This window comes from Mastigoproctus giganteus, chromosome 13, assembly GCF_048544385.1.
Source record: "Mastigoproctus giganteus isolate SK-2022 chromosome 13, ASM4854438v1, whole genome shotgun sequence".
In the NCBI taxonomy this organism is placed as follows: domain Eukaryota; kingdom Metazoa; phylum Arthropoda; class Arachnida; order Uropygi; family Thelyphonidae; genus Mastigoproctus; species Mastigoproctus giganteus.
Window position 1 is genome coordinate 120,312,382 of NC_143587.1, and position 21,698 is coordinate 120,334,079.

Below are 21,698 nucleotides of genomic sequence, written 5' to 3' on the forward strand. Positions count from 1 at the left end.
TTTTCTGTTTTTTACGGTAAAATGTCAAGGAAAAGAAACAGCACTGAAATAGGCAGAAAACCTGGAAGAATGCAATGTAATCAAATTGATATTATTAAGGAACTTGAGAGATTTCGCAGCAAAAAAAAAGTGACCATCAAATGAAACAAAACGATCGAACATTATTTTAAAAATTACTTTAAATTTTTTTTGCACGTAAAATTTACAGTAAAATACCTATCCAAATATACATATGTAAATGTGCAAATATTTATAAGTTATTTTTTAAATTGAATAAATTCATTTTTTTCACGCTATTTAAAGCTTTTTTTTACCTTAATACATTATAACAGAATTTGATAGCATAAACCAGAGCTATGATGCGTTCTACTTTGATATTGAGCTAAATGTCTCTTATTCTTTTACAAATTATAACAGAATTTATTTAATTTTACTTTACATTCAATTATCCAGAAAATTTTGCTATCCGGATGAGGTCTGATATTAATTATTCCAGATAACTGATACTCTGTAGTTGCAATCACTTTTTCTGCATAACTTTTGAAAAATCTGTGTTTTGAGACTCACCCAGACGGGAGGAATTTTTGTGAATCTTCCCCCCCCCCCCAAACACACACACACAGTAATTGGTTAGTTGGCCTTGAGTTAAAGGTTGCATTGTTTTTTTCTTCTGGTAACTTGGTTTTGATTTTGCACAAAAAAAAGGACAAAACAGCAATTTACAGACATAATATACACATGCCTTTACTGATTTTCCTTTAGCACAAAATCTGAAAATATTCAACAAGCAGCATATGATTGAATGTGATGGCCACATAGTTTTGGCATGTAATGTAAAGTTTATACTTTATATTGAAAAAAAAAAAAAAAAAAAAAAAAAATGAAGAAAAACTTGTGCTACTGACAAGTTATGATTTGTTATGTTATTGCAGTTTTATGTACTCTAAATTAAATATGAATATTCATTTTTATCAGTTTCATTATTTATTTTTTCATAATATAAATATCAGTCAGTGATATATGAGAGTGGTTCTCTTCATCTTGCAACACATGACAGTTTCTGGTATTGTGGGTGAAACAGATGGGCGTATGATTAAACCATCACTTAAAGATATTAGTTCATAATAAAACCTTTTTTTTTTTAGGTTATAGATGTAAATTTTTTCCTATAGTATTTCAAATAGATATTACATCTAAAATAGACTAACTTGCAAAGATTAGGTAAAATTGAATTTCTGCTTAAATGAAAGAATCAATAAAATACATACTAGGATATGGTGAAGATTAATACAGGTAGTTCCCAACTTTAAGAGTTAATTTGTTCCTAATGTGCACTTGTAAAGAGGGTATTTATTCCCCATTGACAATGTTAAAAAACTGGGGTTACATTCTCAACAATGCAGTTAGTTAGCTAATTAGTTTGTTTAAACAATGATTGATTTAGCTAAAGAAATAAAAACATAGCCTGTAAAATCAAGCAAATTATAATAAAGAAATTATTTATGACTTACAAACGTTAAAGAATGTTTATTCTTCGTCGTCATAGACTAAATTGCACACTCGTTGATCACTCATTACTGGCTCGGCACTCATTGGTTTTGTTGCACAAGGAGTTGTCTTCTTCAGAAATACTTTGAAGCATTTGTTTTCAAGATAATCTTCTCTTTTCTTTATAAATTTCACGATACATGCATAAGCATTTTTTAACAGCACGCAGAAATTGCAACTAACACGATTCACATAGAGTAACAAGTTTACAAAGTTTAAAAAAAAAGAATGAATGAAGATTCTGGAGATTTGTTTTTTATACGATTGAAGATTTCAGTGAAGGGAAACACATTTCACCATAATGTAAAAACCCACAATTCCAGCTATCAGTATTTTCGAAAATGCAATAACATCAAGTTTACTACCCATTTATAATTGATTGCACTAAGTGACTAACAGAACAGCCGAATAAACTGGAAACTGGAAATTGCTTTTATTGTTTTATGTTAGTGACCTCCAGAAATGTGCTTTAGAAAAATATCACAAAGACGTTCAAAATTAATTCTTATAATGGAACATATGATAGCGAAGTGTAGTTCAATTTCTATTATAAAAATTACATTTTAGAGAGATAAATTGCTTAGTTATATAGTGAAAATTTTACTTCCGAGGTCGTGGAATGAATTACCAAAAAACAATGTGTTATTGAGTTCACATTACGATATTCTCCCGATGTGATGATGTCTCTGGAACGGATTAATATCATAAAGTGGGGTACACTGTATAGTATTGTGCATGGTTTGAAATACGGTATTTACGAATGTTTGACATTAATGTTCATATTTTGGATTATGTTGATAAAAGATTCTTGAAAAAAAAAAAAAAAAAAAGAACTCTTAAACCTGGGAACTTGTAAAGCGGGAACTGCCTGTACCCAAAAACCACTGTGATAGTGATCAACAAAACAGTAGAAATATTCTGTCTCCAAGAGGGCAAAAAATGTTAGTCCCAGATTTCTGCCACAAGTTATGGTAACCATTTTCTTTGACCATCATGATCTTTTGCTTATAATTGTTTTTTTCCAAGAGCAGGCCCAAGAATACAACTCAACAACCAGTTCTCTGTTTCTCCCTATCCCCAACCCTTATCTTCATTTCCCTGTATCCACTATCCCTTTTCAATTCATCTTTCAGTTTTCTTTGCTCACTTTCCCTCATTCCCCCAGCTTTTTCCTCCATCACATCATTCATTAATCCCTTAAATAAGGTATTGGAGTAATAAAGTAAAATACAAATTAAAAATAAAATAAAAAAACAAAGAGAATAAAGAAAAATAAGTGCTGCTTGAGTTGACAGCTTTGATTTTAACAGTTCTACTAGTAGATCATGGCCAGAATAATACCAGCTTGATCTTTTTTTTTTTAATTCAAACATTCATTTTTTTTTTTTCTTTTAATATAACTACTCCTTTCGTATATATCTATATGTATATTTCTTAAAAATGAAGCTTTGTTACTTATTTTTCTCTTTTTAGAGTAGTTAGGCAGGGTTATACTAGAACAACTGGCATGAGTGTGTGGTCCTCCTATAGTAATGAAAACAGTTTTAGCAATCCTCATCCTCGGCCCATTCCAAGGATACCATTAACTTCTTCCGTATTGCTGGAAATGGTACATGCTGCTTATTTCTCAATGTAAGTAAAGCTGTGGCAGTTTTAATTAATTGTAAGTGCATGCACATTCTATTTATATTCAGACACATTTTTCTTTTTGAAAAACAGCTTTAGTAGATAAGTAGCATGAAATAAATGCTTCTTGTACAGATTTTTTTATTATATTTGCTGTGTTACTTTCTGTTCATTTCTCATGAGGTAAACAGGAAGTTTCTTTCTAGAATATGTAGGACAGTGGCTGTCAACAATATCCTTATTTTATACTACCATGCTAAATCAGTTAACATTTAGTCTTTTCTTTGCTTCACCACAGCCACTGTAAATCCACTAGGTACAATTTATAATTTATTAAAAAGAAAAACATTTTAAAGATTTAAATTAAGTTATCTAGAAATTTGAACCAGAAATATCAAATTTTTTTTATATTTGGCCTTGACTGTTGTTTTTGTGTCATTTGTAGAGTTATGATGTATCGTGTTTGGTATTTGGGTCACATGTTGAGCACCATTAATGTTTTCACATGCTCTCGTCGTGCAGATTAATGAAAATACAGAAAACTTCGTAAAATTTGGCACTTTACAATATGATACATTTTACAAAAAATCATCATTTTATAATCCATAAAGGTTTAAGAATGCAATTCAGCACTTGTATTCACATTTCTCTTTAACAATCCATTCAAAAAAGGATGATGTATCTCTTTTAGGTGTTACCTTCATAACTTGGCACAAAATTATAGCTATATGGCTTGTCATGTAGCAGTTGTGTGAGCTAGTGGCAATTATGATCACTTTAAAACAGCTGAGAGTAAAGAGAAAAATGCCCAGTGTGAGTACAGTTGTGAAAATGTATTATTAATTAAATCTGTGGGTAATCTCTTCCATAACAGTGCAATACATTTAATTCCCCTAACCAAGCTGCCACAATTAAAAATAGTCATACAGCTCATCAGCTGCATGGCAAGTTATGATGTTTTAAAAAATGAAACTAGTGATCTTTGTTATTGTATGAGAGAAATTGAATGAATTTTGACACAGTACTTTGAAATTCATGAGTGTGTGGGTAGTAAATGGATGGCCATTGCACAAAACAGAAGCAACTGGAAAGTTGCTGGAGAGGCCTTCATCCTGCAGTGGATCGAAAATGGCTGATGATGATGATGATGATGACAGCACATTATAAAAATCAAAACCATTGTGTAAATTGATGAAGGTTGCATGTACCTTGTTATTATTCTTTAAGAATAATAATTTTTTTTCCTCCAGTGGATTCAGGAAGGGGGCAGTTGAGACAAACACCTCACTCACCTTGAGCCCGAGTAAATTAAAACAAATGTGTTTTATGATATTAAGTTTTTGCATGGTAGCTATTCATGTTGTAAAGCTGGTTAAAAATTTTATATAAACATAGTTAAATTTTAGCTTCAATTTCAATTGCTGTCAGTCATATATATATAAATATATATAATAAAAATATATATAAATATAAATATATATATAAATATAAATATATATATAAATATAAATATAAATATATAAATATAAATAAATATATATATATATATATAATAAAAATATATAGATGATGTACTCGTGATCAACCATGACAGCTTTATAAATGTAGCAAAGAACAATTACCCAGCAGACCTAAAAATTGAATGTACAAATCCGGATAACAACCAAAAAGCTGTATACTTAGACAGCGAAATTGCCATCCACCCAGACAAAATATATACACATCACCATGATAAAAGAGACCATTTTAATTTCGAAACAATAAAACTCACACACTGGGAAAGTAACATATCAAAGCATATACATGGTAATACCATAAGAAATCAAACAGACTACTAAAAATATGCAACAATATAAATAGCGGAAAAATAGCAATACTAAAACTCATCAAAACACTGGATAGAAACAAAATTCCCAAACAATACAGTAGATATCATCACATAAAAACTGCCATATATGCAAATATTAGAAAACACCACCCCAATGTAGACCCACATACATTTATCAAAAACCAACTAAAAATAAAAATAAAATAGTAATTGCTCAGAAGAGTATCCCCTTATTTACTAGGTTTATTGCACTCAGGCGAGGCTCGTCGCCTGACTGCACTACGACCTATTGCCAAAATTGACCCCCCCCCATAGTAAGAGGCTGTATATATGTATAGGGCTTTGCATCTGGACAAATAAGTGCTATTACGCCTTGGAAAAGCGGGTACCGGCGCTGTCCGAAGTAAGGCATAAAACAAATGTAAATACACAAATATGTAAATACACAAATAAATAAATTCATCGAATCAACAAAAAACCACCATAATAGACATTGGCCTGAAAATCGGGGACTTCGGCCAATACACTATCGGCACACAGTTAAACGTTAATGCGACTGCGCAATAAAAATAGCCATCCTTAAAACAAGTTAAAGGCGGGAAACTCCCTTTTCAACTCTTCGACCTCCACTGGAACACATCAAGTAAGTAATAGTAATGCAAGACAAAAAACTTACCCATAGGGCTTTGTGCATTCTATCACAGTTGCTGTAGAGATTATAAAGAATTAATTTAATCCATAATAAATAATGTGAATTAACTAACAACAATTAAGAAGAAAAAGATAAACGTAAGTCCAAAAAATTCAAAAAGAACCTTGGAATTTAGAATTAATTAAATAGCAAAGCTGTGATAGATGCAAACAGAAACGGGTAAGTAAATAATGCATTACATCGAATAGGCCGTCAATCCACTCAAAGCCCCCGATGAAGTAGGGGATTGACGTCCCTGTGATGTAATACAAAAATGTATAAAAATGTATAAATTATATTATATTGTTATAAAATAGTATTGATAATTTGACTATTGCTACAGTTTTTCATCAATAAGTGTTATGGAATTTTCTTTAGCAATACGCAACAAGTTGCAAAATCCTAAATGTATAGGCCGCGGGTAATTAAGATAACCGAGAATAGGCTAGCTTAAAGACCAGTAATGTATTAACTATAATATCTTTAGGTAAAAAACACCGGCATGGACAATGTTTAATTAGCCATCATGGCGAAAAACAATGACATTAATGAAGAACAAAGACGAGTTAAACCACAATAGAATGATAATACAAAAGAATAATATATATATATATATATATATGAATATGAGTTAAGTTGATAATGGTAAGAGTTTTTAAAAGTAAAATATACTAGATTATCAGGTAAACCATAAACCATGGCCGGTACCCAACGTGACCTGGAAAAAATCAATCTATGCCATGACATAAGCAATAAATTATAAACATATATTAAAATGCTAATTATGGCAATAAGATACATTGAAAGGGACTTTTTCGAGGGCTAACCCTTTCAATGCATCAACCATAATTAACGAGCTATCCGTTTCTGTAGTCATCGTCCAGCATAACTATGTCCAAATATATGTAAAATAATAGTAAGTTAGAGCCAAAAGGTAGTGATGAGAATAAAATTTTGTAGTAAGTTAGAGCCAAATAGTAGTAATAAAATTGTTAATTAATCCCAAATTTAGCAGTAGGCTGGCAAGATGACTGTTAGCCCGACGGATAGCCAAAATTTTAAATTAAAATTATAGAAAGAGCTATAATTATTGTTAGGCATATGTGCGTAGTTGATAGTAAATGCAGTCACGGTAGTCTAATCAAAAATAATAACAGTGTGAGCTATAGCTAACCAAGGCGAACGGAAAAAAGGTATAGGAATAGATAGTACCTCAATCCCCCTCGAATACTCTAATAGTTCATGAGGTATGAATAAATAGGGATAAGAAAGTGAAAGTTAAACAGCAAAGAAAAAGCAAATTAATTAACATAGGATGTAACCTTATAGTAAGGTATCCTGGTTAGAATGCTTTAAGATTAAAATAAGAATGCTTACCACCGTATAGCCAAGGTACTAGAAAACCACGTGTATAGGCACGTGTAGCATATATAACTACCGATCGTAGCCCCCCCCCCCAGGAAATGTAATAACTAAGTTAGGTGATAAAATAAGTATAATTGCATGCAGCGCCCTCTGCTGTTTTTTTAAAAATCCTGTATAATATTACACATAGAAAAGCCGTCAAATAAGTATCACTCTCGAAGTCATAGTAGAAGTTTACAGAATAAGTTCCTACCCATGGAGCAAATATAGGTACAAGTTTTTAATGCGAGTAAGCTATATGTAGCTTACTCCATGGGCAGTGCCTACTATTTACATAATTACATATCCAACGAAATTTATCTAAGCCAAAGAAACACCTACGAAAAATTTTACAAAGGCTATGTTATATTAGCGCCTGTTTAGGACTTTATCTATAATACTCTGTGCGTTAAGGTTATAATTCCCCTTGTTGTTTGCTATCAATATAGCTTTATACAGATATCTTGTAATTATGTGGTGTGGGAAGTGATTTTTTAAAAGCTTGGATCTGAATTCAATGAGTGTATCTATAATATAATCAGTCTGGTTACGTATGTGTATTCTTCTGATGCTTTGTGCGATTAGGGTATTGCAATGTATCCTTTTTGAGATATTCGAGTTCCAGTTAGTGAGGTCAATAGTATTAAAATGAAAATTTTTGCGTTTATCATACAGTATGGTGTGTACGGTATTGTTATCTATCCTTATGTCCAAGTCCAGGAAGTTAGCAGATTTGGAATTATTAGTGTTGGTGCGTTCTAATGTTAATTCAGGCGGATAATATTTGATTGCTTCTGTCAGGAAGTCAGGCATATTAAAAACTATCAAATCGTCAATATATCTGTATAGAACCATATTGTGTTCAAAATTATATTCAAAGTGGTGTAGGTATAAATTTGCTACTATACAAGAGCTACATGCACCCATCGGTATACCAGTATGTTGCCTATAAAGATTACTGCCATTAAATATGTAGTTATTGAAGATGCAAAGGTTAAAAAGGTCATCCCAGTAGTGTTTCTCACAGGGTAAGATATTTTTGTATTTATCATAATAATCGCTGAACACAGTTTTTAGGCTGTTATGCGGGATACTAGTAAACAAGTTATTAAAGTCGAATGTATTGATATGTTCTATGGTATTGATGCCAGTGTTGCTATTGATGTAATTTAATACCGGTCTATTATTAAGAATAATATTTGATTTACCTATGCTATCAAAAATAATTTGAAGTAAATTAATGAGTTTGCGATGCGGAATCTTAGCGTAGCTATCCCTACACGAAGTTATAAATCTAAAACCAGTCGGATTTTTATGAAACTTAGGTATACATTATATGTATGGGTATATAGTTGTATGGTTAGTAAGCTTTAATTTTTTATGCCAAGCACGTATTTTCTTAGTAATAGTGTTTCGTTTATCCGTTACTATTTTGTAAGTGCTACTATTGTTAAGTTCATTTAGTAATGCTGTAGTGTAAAACTTTTTACATATAAAGCTGTAGTTATTAGAGGCTTTATCAATAGTAGTAATTATAAACTTATTTTGTATCAGTTTAAGCTTCTGCTTAATAGCATCTATATTAAAAACCTTAGTAGGTGGTAGTTTCTTGCATATGGACTTTATCTGTTTCTTGATGGCCTGAAAGGTGAGCGTAAGCCACTTGTGGAAGGCTTCCAAGGATATGTTATATTTGTAGGATAACTTTAGGCTGAACTTCATTATATCTGAGTGTAGTTGTTTAATGATGGCGTTGGTATTAATATCGGTATTTGGTCAAAATTTAAATCCAAATGATAGAATCTCACGTAGCTCAGGATAGTCTATAATGCTCAAATCTCCTGTGATAATGTTTATGGTGTGCGTCCACAAATGTCTGATATTGCGGTAAATGGCAAAAGCAAACCGCCTCAATATCGCTATTGACGAGGTTAGTAGCTGCTTTTTTATAGCTGAATCTGGTGCGTATCTGTGCATTGGTAATAGGCAAATCACTTATATATACGTTAATGATTTTATCTAGGCAGACATAATCGAATAATGCGTGGCTGAATTTAATGTTGATATATTCATATGTAACTTTAGTTTTTTTATTACTAAAAATGAATTTAATTATGTCTTTAATCAGGAGGTTAAGGTGTAAGTTATTATGCCTATAGTTAGAGTTGATGGTGTCAAGTGCTCGGATTTTACTGTGTTTCAACCCGAATACAAAATCATGAATCTGTTTGACATGTATAATTGGTTTGTCCCAATACATTAACATGTCATTAAAATCGTCTGTTATATTTGGTGTGCAGACTTTTTTATTATTGTATGTTTTGGCTATTCTGTTAGATTTGGGTCTTTTCACTATTTGAAACAGGCTATATATACAAGTGTCGTTTATAGTATTGCTAGTGTAGCAATTTCCATTAAATTTATTATTAAGACCATAAGGATACAGTGTTTTATATTTTAATATATTGATATTTTCGGATTCTAACCTGGTATTGTGGTTACTTTCAACAGCTAATATAGTAATAGTAGTATTGCTAAAGCTGTGTACTTGAAAGTGCTGTAGTTCGATGTCTTTAATATTTACGAAATTTTTAATGTGAGATCTATGCACGTTAATTCTAATATGCAACTCCCCTCCAGTTTGCCCTATGTATTTTGCTTCACATAAGTTGCAATTAATGAGGTACACCACCCCACTAGCATGGCAAAAAACTGGAGCGTCAAGGTTATTAGTAATATGATTCTTGCTCATGTTTGGACAGGTCTGACAAAGTGTTACAACTATTAAATTTTAGATAGCTACTATTATGTGTATTGCAAGTTACTACGTCTGTAGTATCAGGAGCAGTAGTGTCAACAGTGAAAGCTTGGCAGGCAATATCGGTAAGCGCCACATTATTATTTGCTATCTCGGTTAGATCATTAGGATCGCAGGCTATGTTAGGAGCCTCAGCATTGGCACTGAATAGATTCAATTGGACAGCAGCATTAGATGCTGAATGGCTAGTATAAGAACTTGTCGGATCACCCAGAGCCCCAGTGATATCCACATCCCAGTGATATCCAGACCCAAATCTAACAGAATAGCCAAAACATACAATAATAAAGTCCGCACACCAAATATAACAGACGATTTTAATGACATGTTAATGTATTGGGACAAACCAATTATACATGTCAAACAGATTCATGATGTGATGAAAAGTACTTCGCAACTTAAGTGTTAGCAGCCTAGTACCTTAGCCTATACATTTCATAGTTTAAAAAAAGTTATTTTAATGTTTATATTTAAAAATAAAAAACTCGCAAATTGTAATATTTTCATTGTATTACTTGTTAGAAAATTGTATAACAAGTCGTACAACTTTAAAAGTAATTATCACTTATATGGTACGTAAAGGTAAATTATTTAATCATATTTAATATCATATTTGGTTAAATTTAATAACATATTTTCATCATGTTTTGACATTTTTAAGGTCATAAAAATCCGGACCGTAGTATAGATTTACCATATTCAGTTGTTAGTGCCTAATATTCATTGAAATTTAAGCCAACAGAAACTATCAGCAACTTTCCCTTAAACAACCAGGCTGTATCGAAAATACTTCAAGTACAAGACCTATTAATCAATACAGGAACACAGCTAAACCAGGCTACAGGAAGATGACTATTAACCGTTATGTGTAAACAAATGCCATTCTCCATGGAGCTATTCTGATAATCTCATCAGTGAAGAGCTAGGTGAAGATCTTTGTTCACATCACTGTGAACATAAAGATCTAAAGTGAAGATAATTATAAATGTCTTTAATTCAGACTGAGCACAGCCATTTTAGCTCAGGGTAAACTGAAAATCCTATATCCTTAATAATATTTTTGAAGGGGGAAATAAAATCAAATAACTAAATCAGTATTTTGTGAATTTAAATATGAAACCTCATACCAAATCGATAAAATAAATGAAAACCTTGTCAATAAAATGTGACCACAGATATAACTGCTAATAAAAAAAAAATATAATAAAAAAATAGCCTTTGCTTCTGTAAGTTGAGACAAAAGGACTATACATTTATCTGCAGTATTTTGAAAATCCTAAAGAAACAAAAAAAATTCAAATGTATCTAACAGTGGGGGGACATTTCATTATGAAAAACCAAACATTAATAGAAATGAAAAAAACATCAACGATATATTGTTAGAGGAAGTGCTACATTAGCAGACATTACAGTGCCAAAAATGTACATTCCTAAGAATAGTATAGGTGGAATGCACAAATTGCTTTAGGTGCACTATATCTCCAGCAGCTTATGTGCCCTTAAACTCACCATAACACGCACACACAGTGCTATTGGCTCAACCTACAGAAACAAAGGCTATATATTAATTAAATAGTATGTACCACAGCTGTGATGCTCAATACGTTCTACATTAATATCAAATATTTGTAAAATAAAGAGAAGTTAACCTCAATATATTACGTTAATATCAATATTTGTAAAATAATAAGAGAAGTTTACCTCAATATATCATTGACAAAACCCCATGACCTGCCTTGGCAGGTCATGGGGTTTTGTCAATGATATATAGGAATTTTGCCTGCAGGGAAAAGGAGGTGATTGTCCCTCTGTATAAGGCAATGGTCTGGTCACGCCTTGAGTACTACGTACAGGTCTAGAGGCCTCATTTTAGGAAGGATGTAGATTTGCTTGAGTGTGTACAGAGAAGGGCAAGAAGATTGGTGAGGGGAATGAAGAAAATCCTCTTACCAAGAGAGGCTTAAGTCCTGCAAATTGTAGTGGCTGGAGACTAGGCACCTGTGCGGTGATCTGATTGAGGTGTATAAGGCCTTGAATGGGTTGAGCATGCTGAATTCTGATGGATCCTTCCACTTGTTCAGATTACGAACCTAAGGGTTATAAATTCAAATTAAGAAAAGACTGATACTATATTATTATTATTATTATTATTAGCCATATTGTGCAAGGAAACTTGGGGCTTATGCTACACCAGCCAAAAAAAAATTTCCTTTTTCCTATTACCCTGAAAAAGAGAAAGAGAGAGAGAGAGAGAGAGACGTAGAAAGGAATCACCAAGAAAGGGAAGAATGATGATTTCCAGCTCAGGACCAGACTCCATACTCACCAGATGTGAGCACTTAGTACAATGACATTTAAACATTCAAAATAAAAAGCAATGTTTTTCTAAAATTTTAACTTTACCCAATTTGTTTAACATCAAAAAAAGATCATTTTAAACTAAAAACCAAATCACAAACAAACAAAGCAAGCTTATGCAGCATCAGCCAAAAAAAACTGCTCCCATTTCACCCTTCCATTCATTCCAAATACCTGTCCAGTTCAGCCTTAAATTTATTTAGGCTATCAACTTCCACAACAAAAGTTGGAAGTCTGTTCCGCCAATCAACTACCCGCTGGCTAAAGGCAGACTTCCGCACATATATCCTACAACTGTCTTTCCTCAATTTAAATTTATTCCCTCTCAGTTGATTATTCTGAGCAAGAGGAAGAATCCCATCAGCATTGAACATGCTAAAATTATCCAATGCTTTATACACCTTAATCAGATCACTTCGCAGGTGCCTAATCTCCAGACACTGTAATCTGCAAAACTTAAGCCTTTCTTTGTAAGAGCAATCCTTTGTTCCATTCACTAATCTTGTTGCACTTCTCTGTACTCGATCCAGCAGCTCTACGTCCTTCTTGAAATGAGGCCTCCAGACCTGTATACAGTACTCAAGGTGTGGCCTGACCATTGCCGTATACAAAGGGATAATCACCTCCTTATCCCTGCTAGAAAAATTCCTGTATATCATTGACAAGCCACCATGAGCTACTCTTGCAGACCATATGCACTGCTCAGAAAACTGCTTACACAATTACCCCCAGGTCCTTTTCATTCTCTACCACTGTCAGTGTGGTACCACAGAGTTTAAAAGTTACTCTGGGGTTACTGTTTCCCATATGTAGTACTTTACATTTGTCAATGTTAAACTTCATTTGTCACCTCTCAGCCCATCTGCTCAACTTTTCTAGATTCTGTTGCAGCAGCATAGCGTCAGTAGTGTCCTTAACAACCCTGCCAACCTTCATATCATCTGCAAACCTGGACATTAAGCCTTATATACCATCATCAATATCATTTATAAATACAGAAAACAACATGGACCCAACACTGAACCCTGAGGGACTCCACTAATAACATTTAGTCCATGAAGAGCAGTGTCCATTGATTACCACTCTGTCTTCTTCCACTCAACCATCCCTTTATCCATAGCAGTAATTTGCCTCCAATGCCACACTGCTCCAGTTTGTGCAGCAGTCTTCCATGTGCAAGTGCAATAGTATCAAAAGCCTTTCTAAGATCCAAATATATGATATCAAAGTCATTCCTTGCATCCAGTTCCTTTGTGACCACATCATAGCATTCAATCAAATTGGTCAGACAAGACTTCCCTTAACAAAACCGTGCTGTGTCCGAGCTATAACTGAAGTCTTGTCTAGATGATCCTGCATGCTTCTTTAACCAGTGCCTCCATTAATTTCCCTGGAACAGAAGTTAAACTAACAGTTCTATAATTACTTGTGTCACCCTTTGATCACCCTTTGTGAATTGGGGTCACATTTGCACAGCTCCAGTCCATGAGGGGTACCTCCCCTGAGTCCATCAAGTATCATTATATCAAGTTTGTCACTAAGCTGTAATGTTATTGTTCTGTATGAATTGCTCCGGAATATGCGGTGGTCATTCCCTGACATTTCTGCATCCTCTGTATTTGGTGGTGACGGGCTCGAACCCCCGATCTAATCAAGAAGCGTGTGCTACGCACTGCTGCTCCTTCCCACCTGGCTATGGAGGCACCCCTAAGCTTGCTTTCTTGCATCGTATGCCTCTAGTAATGCTAATACAAACTATTACATTAGGGTCACCTGTAAAGTTAATTCATATGCCCATGTGTAGTGTCTGTAAATTGAGTGCATTCTCTGGTTGATTTGCCTGTTTTTCCAGATGAAAAACCCCAGTTTCTGGGGGGGGAACCTTGCCATCTATGCCCGAGACTCACTGACTCAGCCACAGAGTGAAAAAAAAGCCCATAAAAGTTCCTCATATTACTGATGGGATTCGAACCCGATCCTTTTCCACCTGGTGTGGAGGAGGGACGGTGATGATACCACTGTGCTACCTGTGCAGACTAAACTTGATATAATAAAGAAAATGGAATGGTGTGTAAGCAGGAGTGTATTATGGCAGAATATAGCCCTAAATTGTCAACATGTTTATGTTTTTTATGTGAATTTAATAAAATTGCAATCTTACTCTCTCTATTTCTTATTTAGTTATTATTTCTGCATTAAATATATTAAAAATAAAACTTTCTAGATAATGGAAAAACTGGAATAATGGCAACTTGAATCCCCGAAGGTGCTGTTATTCTGAAAGTCTGCTGTATTTCCTCACTAAGAAAAAGAACAGAATAAATCTCCATTTATACTCTAGGTGGCTGAGGCCAGAAAGGTTCACTGTTTTTAACTTGTTGCAGCTAAAAATGGGCTGTGCTCTTGTTGTGGCATGTATAGGCCTCAGTCTCACGTGCAACTTTGCATCCATGCACATTACCCCAGGAACATAGCTATCCTCTCTTGTTTTAAACTCTCCACAAGCTGACCCTGGCAAAAAAAATGTCTACAACTATTCAGTAATCCTTCTGGTATGCTTATTGGTAATCAGTTTGAAAAATGGAAGTGGAAGGTATGAAAACCATTGGTAAAATAAATTGCACATAAATTATTCTTCAACATATCTAGAAGTAAAGACTGCACACTGCAGTACCTGGAATGTAAGGTATGTGAGATAAAACAGTTATGTCCAGGTTTTCAAACACTGGAATAACAAAAGAAATAAGAAAATTGCTTTATTCAAACCAGAAGAGAGAAACATGAACAAACTTTCTTCATGAGTGAGAGTAACATTGTCTAGAATTATCAATTTGTTTTTTTCAGTTTAGGATTGATTTTACCAGAAGTTTGCAATTCAGTTCTTTTTCTTGAGTTCGTTAATGTCTTCCTTCAAAGCTTTTCAATCACGAACTGGATCTGAACATGAGTCAGTGACAAGCACTAGGGATAACTTGTTCTTTTCATTTTGGTAATTGAAAAATGCTCACATTGCTCTTCTCACCACTTCTTTAAAGACTTGTCAAGGGTTACTACAGTTCTTCTGGTCTAGTTACACATTTAATGAGAGACAGCTAACATGTACACGCAAAATCTTTTTTAACTTCAGTGGTAAGCAGTTCAAATTGTTTAAATATGTCTTTTCTCTGAGCGCTTCATTCTAAATGGTAATAAAACTTGGCCACTTTCACAGAAAGGCACCCAGCTCCATCTTCAGTACACAAATTACTAAGATGATAAGGACAGCCTGTTACCATCAAATGCTCAATCCCTTTTTTTTAATACTCTTGCTACTCCACATTTTAAACCCACCATAGCAGGTATATTATCAATACTAATTGACAGATAGGTTTCTAAATGAATCCCAGATATTTCTCGTTGTTCAGAAGATGATATTAGTATTAGTAATGGCTGCATGGTGCAAGAAAGCCTATGGCTTATGCTGCACCAGCCAAAAAAAAAATCTGAATAAAACAATGATAAAAAAAAAATAAATATAATAATAACAATTAATAAAAGAAAAGGAAATGATATTCTGTAACAGGTTAAATTGCCAGGTAATTGCATTGTTGTTATGTAAACTTAACAGCTCAGTCAAATTTCTGATAAAAGTCCATCCCCCACCTTACTAGAAAAGCATGTTCAAAATAAGAATGTAGCATATTGCAGTTGTGTTTGATCCAAATCTCCAGCTTCATTTCCTGCCTACACAATTGTCTTCATTTTTTAACTTTTATAATTGTCACTAGCCGGTAGCTTGCAACTATTGTAAAACAGTTAGTCAATCCAAACTTGATTTTGAATAGGCTAACAGTAGAAAATTTATTTCTAGTCAGACATTGTGGTCTCTTATCAGAGTTATTAGCTACAACTTTTGTTCATCAATACTCCCATCTCCATTTTAACATAATGGTTTACCAAAATAATGTAGCCTAATGGTTACATTATCTTGGTAAACCACCTCCTGCCATACTCAGTGCACACCACTCAGTGTCTTCTGCAGTCTTTCAACAGAAGGCAGTTAGAAGATTCTAAACTATCTTGATGCCGAGGAAACTCCAGGTCCTGATGGAATTTCTTCATTTGTGCTCCTGTTCTGTTAAGTTTTTACACTTATTTAGTCCCTGTTATTTTTACTTTTGCTTGTAACTTTGCTAATATTCTCCCAGAACCTAAGAAAGAATAAATCCCTCCCTCCCAGTTGTCATCCAATTGTGCTTACCTCCCCTCTTTCCAAAGTATTGGACTAATCCACCAACTCTTAAACTATCTCAACCTTCCATCTGATTAATGATTGCCAGTGTGGATTCTGCTAGTGTTGATCAACTGGTGATATATTGGCCCTCGTTATTCATCTTTGGACACATTCAAAGGAAAAACTTGAAACTCAAGCAGTTGCTCTTCACTAGGGCTCACAATACTGGTGGCCCCAGGTGCCAGGTGATTGATCAAGCATTTTCTCTGTGCTTAAAGTGCGATTGTCTAAAAGCGATTTATAGTTATTTTTACGTTCCTGTCCTTAAGAAATTTATTTATTTAATAACAGCTCCTGTTGCCAAAGTACTTATACAGAGCAAGAAAGGAAAGCCACCTTTCTTTATTTCTCATATATTTATTACTAACACTTACTACTTTATGCTTGGTCACACCAGACACTGTCTCCCTGTGGCAGGGCCGGAAATCTTGGCAGAACAGTTAATCTGCCAAGGAGCAAATATGGATCACAATGTGTTTCCCCTCTAGAGCCAACAAGCTCTCATCCAGAGATAAATACTGAACATGACACATTGCAATCCAAGAGGTTTAAAACAAAATCCTCAGTGGTGGAGTTTTCTGCATTTTTCATAGTGCACTGTCTTACAGATCAGCCTCTCAGTAAGCTGTCTCCATTCCTTATCCAGAAACACCTGGAAAGTCTGGCAGGATCTCCTAAGACAGTCAAGAGACTGCAATCAGGGTACTTGCTAGTGGAAACAAACCGTAGGCATTCTGAGAAACTGCTAAAACTTACAAACTTTGCTGGAATTCAAGTGAAAGTTTCTCCCCCATTCAACCCTAAATTCATCAAAGGGTGTTATGTCCAGCTGGGATCTATTGAATGTCTTGGAGGAGGAGATGAGTCAAGAGCTTCAGGAGTAAAATGTAATTGCAGTGAAAGGAATCATGACTAAAAAAGGACAACATACTCACACCTACAAGGAATATTATCCTCACTTTTAATATACCCCAAACCTACCTTCATCCATAAAAGCAGGTTATTCTCTTTGCCACATTCGACCCGACATTCCCAATCTCTTGAGATGTTACAATTGCCAAAAGTATGGCCATTCTCAAACGGCATGCAGAGGAAACCCAGTTTGTCCCAACTGTGGGTCCTTCAATCACACTCAGTGTTTGTTCGGCAACAGAAATGATTTGCCCTAACTCTAAAGGCAACCATCCTGCTCATTCTAGGACAGTGTTTCCCAAACTGTGTTCTGTGAAAAATCGTGATTAATAATTAAAAAAATAAAATAAACAAATTTTGCATATTTGTAGCGTACACAACTTTTGTATCATTATAATTTTTACATTTTTCTCCTGGTTATTAATATACTGGCAAAGACATAATCAGATAGATCTCGGAACACTTTATTTTGGCGGCCTTTTTTGCGTAGAGGTAATGACATCTACAAAAAAGTAGCAAGGTAGTGAACTAATATGCCATTCGTATGCAATTTAGCCTGGAATACACATCTGTTTGGGTTTGAAGGAGAGGGGGAAACAAACCGATATCATAACTAAACTCACTTTGTATAATTTTTTTTTTATAATTATCAGTATTTCGAATTATTATTAAAATAAATGACCATGAATTTCTGGTTGAATAAAGGAACTTTAAAATGAGAAGCAAAAGTACTTCTAGTATTGCAGCTGTGGTCGATGAACACAATATTGCCTCACTTCAAAGTGAGGATGAACAATCGCAGCCTTTTGTTTCCCAAAAATCTGAAGTTAAAAACAGAAACCAACTAATAAAAGACCAAAATGAAAGTATGATGACAGTTATTTGAATTTCTTCTTTACGTGTGTTGGAAATAAAGATGCTTTTGATGCAGTGTGTCATATGTAATAAAATATTAGCAAACGGTTCTTTGACTCCTGCTAAACTTGTGTTCCGTAAATATATTGTGAGATGAAAAGTGTTCCGTGACTAAAGTTTGGGAAACGCTGTTCCTAGGACATGCGACAATGGGAAAACTGAAAAGAAAATTGTGAAATATAAGATTGAAAATAAAGTAAGCTTTCAAGAAGCAAGGAAATTAATTGCTCCCACTATTACTAAATGTACATACTCCAGTGCTGTGCAAAAATATCATTCAGTGACCTCCCAAACTGACGTTGCAGTCCCTTCAAACACCACAATCTCTGAATGGGGTCGGACTGTTCTCTCTCAACAACAGTCCAACACTAGAATCAATCTATCTCCCACCAAGACATACCTTTTCCTACCAACATCTTGAAAACCTGCTTACAGGTACCGTCACCTGTCTGTCTCTTGGGGAATTTCAACAGCCACCACCCCTTATGGGGATAGGCATAGCCGACTAATTGAAACCTTTCTGATTAAGCAAAACCTTACCATTCTTAATACTGGTCCACCCAGTTACATACAATTACCAACTGGACAAACTTCTGCAATCGATCTCTTGATATGCTCCCCAATTCTGTTTCCAATCATGGAATGGTATGTTATGGACAATCCCATGGACAGTGACCATTTTCAGATTATTTGTGATCTGCTCACTGCACAACCACCATTAGCCCAACCCTGCAGAAAATGGAAGTTCTCTCAAGCCAGCTGGTTTTAAGTTTCAGTCAGTTGCCACCCTGGATGAGCAATTTATATGAACACAGTCGATAGATGAAGCCACAGATTATATCACTCCACATCTACTATCTGCAGCCAAATGTTCAAATTCCATTGTCGAATCCCCAGTCCCGATGGCACATTAACTATTGGTGGAATGAAGACTGCACAAAAGCAAAGAAATCCGGAGAATAAGTTGATGCTGCTGAAACTTGGCAAAACCTTTGCCCAAGTTTCAGCAGCATCAACTTATTCTCCGGATTTCCAAAAAATAAAGACCAAGACCCAACAGCCAGCCATCAACTTTCAAACCTCAGTTTTTCTTCTGTATAATCAGCCTCTTCAATATTCTGAACTTATACACACACCATTAAAACAACACGCAACAGTGCCGCTAGGCTAGATGAAATATGCTATGTCATGTTACAAAACCTTGTAACATGACATAGCAAAACCTTGGTGACAAATTTGCAAATACTGCTGGTCTACTATAACCAAATATTTCTGAAAAACATTTATTCCAGCTCTTGGCATCATGCCACTGTTCTTGCCTTTTTGAAGCCTGGAAAAGATTCTACCAGTCTGTACAGTTACAGACCAATTTTCCTCTCCAGTTGCCTCAGTAAATTACTTAAATTATCCATAATCAACTAGTTTGGATCATCGAAATGCAACACATAATGAGTAACAATCAGTTACTCAGTTACAATCAGTTACAATCAGTTAATAATCAGTTACAATCAGTAACAATCTCTTCTTATGGCTTTCATAAGAACAGGTTCTCCTTAGATATCATGATCAAGGCTGAGTCTGTAATTTGCAATGCCTTTGTAAAATATTAACATCTTTTTATGGTTTCCATAGACATTGAGAAGGCATTTGACACTACTCAGACATTCTCAATGACCTCCATGCTCTCTTGGTCTACGAGGCAACCTTCCTATATTTGTCAGGAACTTACTCCAGAATCGTTTGTTCCAAGTTCAATACCACAACTCACTTTCTATGACATTTTTACAGGAAGAAGGTATGACGGGTCTGTACTGAGTGCAACCCTTTTTGCCTTTAAAATTGATTCCATCACAAAAGAACTTCCAAATACTCTTGAGACCTATCTTTATGTGGGCGATCTCCATTTCTTGCCACTCTCAGAATATGAAATACATTGAATGGCAATTGCAGATATCCCTGAATAAAGTCCAAAGGTGGGTGGGGAGCAATGGCTATTTTCTATCACAACAGAAAGTTGTGGCAATCGACTTTTGTAATCAATGAAAGATGCCTACAGATCCTGAACTGCAGATGTCAAACTTTACCATTCCAGTGACTAACAACATCAGATTCTTGGGATTAATCCTCAACAAGAAATTAAATTTCTTTGAGCACATTAAATTTGTGCATACTTTCTGCCTCAAAAAGCTGAACATACTAAGAGCTTTATCTGCCCTGTCTTGTGGAGCAGACCTTACATCTTTGCTGCTCTTATATAGAGCATTGATCAGATCCCATTTGGATTATGGGGCTCCAATCTAAGATTCTACCCGAAAGAGTATACTACGCTGGCTGGATCCTATACAGCATTGCAGATTGCACTTAGTGCTCTCAGGACATCTCCAGTCCATAGTTTATATATTGAAACCCATGAGCCCCCTCTTTACTTCCACAGAAAAACATTACTACTTAAGTACGCAGCTAAAATACAAAGTTGCTGTCACTTTCTATTATGCCATACCTCTAATTCACCACTGCAAAATCTCTATAGAAATAAACCCAGTAAAATAAGACCAGCAGGCTTACTTTATTGAATTAACAGAGTTGGAATGTTCCTATTTTCAACAGGCCAAAAGTAATGAATTACTCCCAACCACCTTGAATTTCCCCTCCTCAATTAACTTTGATTACTTCTCTTCACAAATGGGGAAAGAATCGTCTACCAACACTCAGTAAGAAAACTCCATGCAAGCCATATTCAGAAATGCACTGATTTTTTACCAATATATACTGATGGCTCCAAATCACATTCAGCGATTGGAGCAACAGCAGTATTTCCCTCTATCATTTCAGCTGACCTTCCACCTGAGTATATCAGCTTCTCTGCAGAACTCCATGCAATAAAATTAAATTTAGATAACCTGAATCTCATCTCTAAAATACATAATATACACGGACTCTCTCAACTCAATTACAGAAATGCAAAACTCCTCCTACATGGTTCACCCTGTGTTAAATCAAATCAGAAGACTTATTACAAATTGAAAAATGTTATCAATCAGTGACCTCTTGCTGGATCCCAGCACATTTTGGGATAAAGGGGAGCAAACTGCTAAAAATCCATCAAAACTTTTGATTTAACTTCCGTTCCGGTTCCAGCCTCTGATCAATCACTTCATACAAACAGCATGTATCGCACAGTGGAAAGAGCTGTAGCGCACCCAAACACCAGTTGAAACACGATCCAAAGCTTTGTTACTCTAGCACCAAAACATTGCAAAGAGAAGTGGTACTTTCACAACATGAATCAGACATACATATCTGATTCACCTCCATCAACTCACAG

The 21,698-nt window shown here is 34.7% G+C and overlaps 1 protein-coding gene across 3 annotated transcripts in view; it reads left to right on the forward strand.

Annotated features, from left to right (window-relative positions):
* Nucleotides 1-21,698, forward strand: part of Hyccin (PI4KA lipid kinase complex subunit hyccin) — a 419,644-nt gene that overhangs the window by 312,822 nt on the left and 85,124 nt on the right. For all 3 annotated transcript variants that reach the window (XM_090388084.1, XM_090388086.1, XM_090388085.1), the window contains exon 9: nucleotides 3,022-3,180. In XM_090388084.1, the coding sequence (XP_090244210.1) occupies nucleotides 3,022-3,180 (159 nt within the window). The remainder of the gene's footprint in view (nucleotides 1-3,021; nucleotides 3,181-21,698) is intronic.